Source organism: Sprattus sprattus, assembly GCF_963457725.1.
Source record: "Sprattus sprattus genome assembly, chromosome: 18".
NCBI classification, from domain to species: Eukaryota; Metazoa; Chordata; class Actinopteri; order Clupeiformes; family Clupeidae; genus Sprattus; species Sprattus sprattus.
The window spans coordinates 8012867-8021024 of NC_137916.1; the positions used below are offsets into that span (position 1 = coordinate 8012867).

General features: G+C 41.8%; 1 protein-coding gene across 1 annotated transcript in view; it reads left to right on the top strand.

Annotated features, from left to right (window-relative positions):
- Nucleotides 1-4581: 4581 nt before the first annotated feature.
- ngfra (nerve growth factor receptor a (TNFR superfamily, member 16)) overlaps nucleotides 4582-8158 on the top strand; it is a gene marked incomplete at both ends in the record, with an annotated part of 48263 nt that continues 44686 nt past the window's right edge. The window contains one exon of the mRNA XM_080856452.1: nucleotides 4582-4617. Within this exon, the coding sequence (XP_080712578.1) occupies nucleotides 4582-4617 (36 nt within the window). The remainder of the gene's footprint in view (nucleotides 4618-8158) is intronic.

The following is an 8158-nucleotide window of genomic DNA, read 5'->3' on the forward strand; positions in this document are numbered from 1 at the left end:
TCTGTCAAATTGGAAATCTGCTGGCCTGTCTTAGCTTATGTCTGTTATCTTGGAAGAGAACCCTTGTGCTTCTTGTAAAAAAAGGCATTCTTCTTCAGTACCATCCCAGCTAGGATCTTTTTTTTTTTTTTTTTTACTTTAGGTTGATGATATTTATTTTGGAGTTCATGATTGTACATGGTTGCACTTTAATTTTTAGTTTTTGTTTGTTGCTTTGGAGACATCTCTAGCTTCTTTTGGACAGAACTAACATCACAAAATACTCTTGCTACGTGGCTTTACTTTTTTTACATCCTCTTGTGTGAGGTGTTTTTACATCCTCTTGTGTGAACCTGTTTGTTGAACCTGTAAATTATTGTTCTGCCTTTGATGCAGCTCTACTGGACACATATACAATGCTGTACGTCCTGTCTTATCCTATCTTATACCTACCTTATATTTCTTTGGTTAACTTGCCATTTTCTGCCACTGTGAAAATAGTGAGATTTTAAGCTTTTCTGGATCTTCCCTTCTTTTGCATCTTTCCCTTTCTCTATCAAGATACTCACGGCACTTCACTGGATCTTCCTTTACTTGTTTCTGCATTCTCTAGACCTCTCTGCTGATGTCTTTTGGGCCATATTGACTGTAAAATAGTGATTTTAGGAAGTAACGCATGTCACTTAAATTTCGTTGTAAAATCACACTGTTTGGCTTACTTAATTTTATTTTCTAAACAGTTAAAGAAATTCATGGTGAAACTGAAAACCAGCCATTGCCATCATTAGGTGTCTTTAACATCACAACAATTTATGTGTTATTAGTGATTTGTTGCAGTAATGACAATCTTCACTTTATCAGAAAAAGATGGATTGGCTAACACAACTCAACAGCTGGTACTTCTACTGGTACATATACATAGAAATTCACTTATGCACATAAATAATGTGAACTTTATTTATACATTTAAAAAATGTTTATTGCCAAAATGGCATACATGGTAATGATGCTGAATATGTATACTCCATGAATGTAATAAAATCATCACAATGTCACTCTTATAGCTCACAAGTGCTCCCCTGTCAGTCTTCATTTCCATGGTTACAACAGAAGTGTTACCCTCAACAAATAATGAAAATCATAATGATTTTGGTGCAAAGGTTTTTTTGGGTGGTGCAATATTTTTTACTTACTACCTATTTCTTTGGTAATTAAGCATTTCTAACATGACTTTATGACCTAGGGATGTAAAAGTTACCCTGATTGAAGAATCACCCATTTACGTATCTCATTCAACCACATGTGCCTGACTCTTTCTCTCATTTTCATCTAAATGCAGTGCGTGCTTTAAGGACAGTTGGAACAGTGGACGAGGACAGTTGTAACATGTCAGTTGTCAGTCAGTCAGGGAGAAAGACATTTACGTCAGCAGCCATGCATTCGTGAAACCAAAATAGTGGTGGGTACGTTTATTTTCTGTAAGTTGTCTTATTTTTTTTTTCGAAATATGAGGGATATAGTGGTTTAAAAACCAAAGGAGTCACATTTTCGCCAAAGTGACTATAGGCTATTTTACTTGCTTGATACGTTTGGTGGTTGTAATAAAGTGTGTAACAGTTCTTCGCCTTATATTTGATGAGATAATTGCAGTTTATGACGTTATATTTAGCTAATAATTATAGGCTACTAGCATCTAGTTCGGAAACCCCTGATTGTTATTTGCATTCATGTCATAATGAATCAATATTGTAGTCAGGAACAGTTACGAAGTTGACAATTTGCCCAACAAAACGACTTCTCTGTCTATAATATTTTGACAGAGATTGAGACACAAATTGAAATGTTGAAAGTAGCATGCTGATGACATAGGCAGACATGGGCAAAAATACATCAAAATGTATTTTGATACAAAATACAAAATACCCTTCAAATAAATGTATCAAAATAAAATACAAAATACTGTTGCCAGAAAATGTAACAAAATACAATACATGTAACAAAATACAATACATGTATTTTGTATTTTTAAAATACAGGAAAAACTTTTTCTGAATTTTCAGTTTTCTCTCAATTTGGTATAGCAGAACATTCAGGTTTGGGCTATTCAGTGGCGTAACATAGTTATCATGGGCCCAGGTGCAGGCTATTATGACGGGCCCTGGTCAGTGTTGTAAGGCAGTGGTTCCCAAACATTTGAGTACTGATAGAAATTAGTTTTCTACTATATATTGGAAGACTCAGTCTGTGGATTTCTCAGTCATGTTTCAGGTTTATTCTTGAACGATGGTGGTTTCCATCGTGAGACAGAGGCTTGAAGTCACACACTCACTCACAGCGCTTCACCTTCAGCTTATCTACCTATCTCTAGTGAGAAAGGCTCTTATATACATAATGTTTAAGGGGTGTTACCATTGATTCAAAAAAGGCCATGGCTGCAGACACCTTTGTCTCAACCTGGGGGGAAGGGAGTTCTCACCTCCATCCCCAGGTATGAACAAAGAGCCCTCACCAAGAAATGCCAATAAAAGTAATAAACTTATACTAGGTATAAATAAGGTGGAATTATGACCAGTCCCTTCAGTACCATATCCTTTTTGTTCATGTTTGTAACCCCTGCCACCACGCCCCTGCCCCCTGCCCCGCACACATATTCCGCCTATTACACCTGTCAGTGTAATTTTTTCGCTGAATATAGGTATACATCAGTATTTTTGGCAATGTGACTTGGCTATTCAGACTATTTAGATTGAGATAAATATGTCTATGGGCCCTGGCTACGGGGCTATGTACACAAAGCTCTGGTGAACCCAGTAAAAAAGGAAGAACAGTCACAGAATGTCAGTGTAACTAAGCAAAGACAACAACTTGATTGATTTTGTATATATTTTTGCAGGCAGCAGCTGTGTGACTTTCATGTTTTCACAAAACAGGGCTCTCATTGCAATCTCTATGGCTTCCGGGAGGCTATCCCCACCATGCTTTCGTCATACGTAATTGCGTATAAGGACATCATACGGCTTTGATCAAGTCACATTCTGTCAAGGTGGCTAACGTTCAGTGCAACAACTCGATTCGCTCTTTGAAAGAACCTCCTTTTAGTCGGTGTACTAATTAAGATAAATTGACAAGGATCAAGACAGCTAAGTTTTCGACCTGAGCCCTGTTTTGTGAAAAAAAATGGTTTTAACATGAGAGTCAATGAGAGAGATCTGGGGTGGTTTCCTTTTCGCCCCAAAAAGGGGTGGGCCATAAGAAGCACCAGTTTTGGCAAATTGACTGATGCCTGATTCGACAATGACATTCAGAGGCAGATCAGATGGTCTAGTGGTAGAATCCGACAGAAAAAAATCTCCTTCTGCCTAAACACTGGAGAAAGTATTTTGAGCATTTTAAATACAAAATGACTCCACTCTAAAGTATTTTGTTACAAATTATGATTTTTTTGTATCGATCGGCCCTATCAAATACAAATTACAAAATACTCAAAAGTAGCCTAAATTAACTAGTATTTCAAATAAAAGTAATTGAAATACTGCCCATCTCTGCACATAGGCTAATACATGCCTGTGAGTTTTATCGCATTTCGTTCGACACAAACTGAGAAATGAAGCAAGTTACAACTGTCCGTCCCCCCGTACCTTGTCTCCACATGCGCTTCATATCATTCATGAGAGAATATGGTCAGTTCTTTTAGAAATAGTTTTCTTACATATGTTATTAAATAGGCATGCAAATGCATTATGTGTTTACAAAATGCACTAGCCTACCATTCAGAAGTTTGGAATGGCCCAGAGAATGACAATAATTTTGAAGAATTTGTATAAACCTGATTAGGAATGTGAGATTCTCTTTCCAAAGGTGCTGTGATGGGAATTTGCACTCATACTGGTGTTGTCAATGTCGCCACCGTGTGGTAGGCTACGTAGGTGCTGGGTTAAAGCTGTGGTGAATCCTGTACAGATTTATTTTAAAATACGCAAGGGTCTAGTTTTATCTGTAGGCTATTTCAAAACGTAAAGAAGGTTCTTTGTTTCTGGTGCATCTCTTCTTAGCACATTATCAATTGCGTATTTAAAATAATCAAGTGAAAGTTGTCATTTCCATGGTTTCGGATGCACTATGATAATACATTGTGTAACATAGTTAAGCAGAAGAAAAAGACCGCTCACACACACACACACACACACACACACACACACACACACACACACACACACACACACACACACACACACACACACACACACACACACACACACACACACACACACCGCCGGACAGCCAGACATTTCTCCCTGTGCACGACTCTCGCCTCCGCAGTGCACTACTGGACAGCGTTCAGTACAGGACAGCTCTGTCTGCACGGGAGCGCGCAGCAGCACAGAGTACTACAGGACAGTTTCGCCTACAGTCTCAGGGACGCGCCGGCACATCCCACCAAGTCCCCCTTTGCAGCATCTTTTGACGCGAGTAAAACATGCCCTATTGCGCGGTAACATCACTGGAGTTATTATGATCTGTTCACCTTCTGCCCTGCTCCTTGTATAGGCTTTGCAATTTAACTGAGATAAGAAGAAAGACGCAGATAAGGACTGTCGCATCATGGGCACCTTGTCGCTGGTGTTGCTGAGTGGAGTGGTGAGTTATCAGCGCGACTTCACTTCTGTGATAATATGAATTATATGCCATGCCATAAGCGTCTGTGAGTGTTTCGTAGAATAACGGGTTTTATAAGATAGGTTTCGTAGAATGTAACTTGACCTGGGACAGAATATGAGGAAGCCTCGACCCGTCACGATGAGGCGCTCAGATGTGCTTGCAGGGTGAATGAACCGGTGGCATTATTTGACCTGCTCACGATTTAACTCTTCAGCATCTAATTCGTTGTGTACTATGTTTTGCTGGTTGTGTATGTTGGCAAAATGTTATTCAAGATAGCCTTCATGACTTTATTTACAGAGATTGTTCGTTATGCCACTACAGGTCTTTGGGTGAAATAAGATTTATTATCAGAAAAATTCAGTCAGATCAGACTTGTGCAGTCGAAGTAAGGCGATGATATCTGAATGTTCGAGCTTCTGCCGTTGACAGACGATCAAAGTTTAACCACAAGTTGGAAGGCGTTTTGACCAGGTTTCGTTAGAGAGCATGTGTGCCAAACATAATTCAGTGAATGAAAAAATAAATAAAAATGTATTTGGTTAGCCGGGGTAGTTTCGCAAAATGCGAAGCAGATGTTTATTTAGTTCTTAGCTGAACCATTATGCACATTCAGCAGTTATGATTACGTTAATTAGCCAGGCAGTACTTTATAGGGATTTAGACAATCACATAACCGACAAAGCCAACTGATCATTAGATTTGTATAAGTAATTTTGTAATTAGTTGGCGGCTTGCTCAGGAGACATAGTTGAAACATTGGATTATAAGGCATCCTTCAGCGCGAGTGCCAGATGCGCTCTGTGATTACCGGAGCTGTCCATCTATTTCACTAACTACAGGTCTACTCCTAAACGTCACCGTACTGCACGTATGACCTTTAACCAAAGGAACTGCTCGTCTGCCGCATTAGAATACGACCTCTTGTGTATGATCGGATTTGGAAAAGCGATGAGACTTGTAATTGGGTTTCATCCAGTTGTAGGGCGCGGGTAATTGGAGTTCTCCACAGCTTGTCCGTCACCAGAAGGGGTGAGAACCACGATGGCCTCAGGGCTGGCTGTTATGACAGCTGTTTGACGTCTAGGTGCTGCATGTTATTGAGATTTAATTGATACATAAACTCTGCAATTGTCTGTAAAATCGGTGGGAGTGCACGCAGTCCTAGATGGTCTCCTTGTTATCTTGGTGTGTGTGTATGTGTGTGTCTGGGTATGAATAAGACAAAAACTTCATCCTTACTGGACTGTAAGTCAACCAGACAGGGTGCTTAGCGAAGCGCATGATGATTTAAGGTGAAGCGAAAGAAATAGAGGGATTTTTGCCAAGAGGACAGACAGCTCCGGTTGGAGAGGACAAGAAGAGATGCTGATATGTGTTTTTGGCAACAGAGGCTGCTGGATTGCAAAGAGTTGAATGGGAGGACACTGAAAGTGAAAAGAGGGGAGACCAGGCAAGAATGGAGGAGGGAATTGCAGGCATCTGCTCATGAATGAAACCAGGGAGTGAGAGTGAGAGAGCGTGTAAGAGAAGAGAGAGAGAGAGAGAGAGAGAGAGAGAGAGAGAGAGAGAGAGAGAGAGAGAGAGAGATGTAGGAGAGGGCCAGCTGAGCCGACAAGAGAAGTGAATGAGAGCTGGCTGCTGTGTGAATGCATCTGTTTCTGAATGGAAGGATGAGAAACTGAACAAGAGAGAGAGAGAGAGAGAGAGAGGGAGGAGGAGGATGAGGAGATGAGACATAGAAAGACAGCTAGTCACTGAGAGGATGGAGGGAAGGGTTTGTACTCTCAAACACACACATGCAGTGACGTCACTAAGGGAGACAGTCTGAGAGATGGGCTTGCTTAAGGGGGCTGGGATCCGTCTGTAGTACTGATTGTAGATCTAGTCATCGTGGCCTGCATGGAACTGCTTCCTGATTTCTTTTTGATGATTTCTTTGTTTCATATTGTGCAACAAGCCTTAGGTTGCATGCCAGTAAAGATGTCTGGCATATGCATCAAAGAGAGCGAGAGAGCAAGCGAGAGAGAGAGAGAGAGAGAGAAAGAGAGAGACCAAAATTGAGAGAAAAAGTATGTGTGTGTGTGTGTGTGTGTGTATGTGCGTCATGCACGGAGACTGGTGGTTGAGTGTAGTTCAATATCTGTGTGTCACATATACATTAAGGTAGGGCAAAGCCTGTTTGAATGTGTGTGTGTGCATGTGTGTGTTAGAAAGAGAGTGAGAGAGGAGGAGGAGGGGCGGGGCGGGGGGGTACAAAGACAAAAAGACAAGTTAGCTTGTTATATGGACACCTCTCCCAGTTTGTGATATGCATGGCCAGGGTCTTTCTGAATCATCTGACAAATCCCACTCAGACACATGAGACACACAGACACACAGAGAGACACCTAACAGTCCTCTCTCCAGACCACCTCTCCTCGCAAACACTTATGAAACATTTAGGGAACCATCCATCTGCGTGGCAGCTGAGTGGTCTCGATGTGCCAGGCCACGGATGCAGCAGCGGCAGATCCCCAGCAGTGCGCAGCAGCAGACACCCCTGCCCCCCCCCCCCCCCCCCCCCCGCCCGCCCACCCCTCTCCAAATGGCTACGTGAACGAGGCAGGCCAAGAGCAGTTTAGCTGGGGCCTCAGGGGGGAGGCAGCCAGACATGGAGTTCAGTACATGCGACGGGCGGGCGTGAAATGAAGAGCAAGTCCCAATTAACGACTCCCAGAGCCCCTCAAAGGCCCAAAAATCCATCCTGTCATAGGCACTCTCTCTGTCTCCGTCTTCTCACTTTTTCTTTATATCTATTCTCTCTGTAAGTGTGTGTGTGTGTGTGTGTGTGTGTGTGTGAGAGACTGTGTGTGTGTGTGTGTGTGTGAGTGAGAGAGCACATTTTGACTGCGCTTGGGAAAAAGTGAAGCTGAAGTGTGAGTTCACAAGTCTGTACACCTACAGACACATTCCTGAAAATCAAAAGTATTAAGGAGTGGATGTTTATTCATTTAGGTGCATGTACGTGTGTATGAGTGTTTATGTTTATGTTTGTGTGTGTGTGTGTGTGTGTGTGTGTGTGTGTGTGTGTGCATGTTTATTTGGATGCCATTGTGTGTGAATTTATACATGCAAAGGTGTTAATTAGTGTTGAGATGCTCGTAAACACTTTTTAAAACACTGATGGGGAGCAAAGGTAATTAGTGGGAGAGTGAGGCAGAGGAGATTGGGAGATTGGGATTGTGTGTGTGTGTGTGTGTGTGTGTGTGTGTGTGTGTGTGTGTGTGTGTGTGTGTGTGTGTGTGTGTGTGTGAGTGTGTGCGTTTGTGTATTTGTGTGTGTGGAGGTGTGCATGTGTGTCCGCACATTTGCAATGGCTATGTTGGACCAACCACTATTATTGTGTGTGTGTCTTGGAGGTGTATTTGGGACAGGGCTCTTGCTGATTTGTTACAGTTTATGCATACAGAACTCCAGTTTGACAGTATTCATGGGGACAAGTGGAGTAATGGTCCTCAGGACAGTTTAGTGAGAGCCG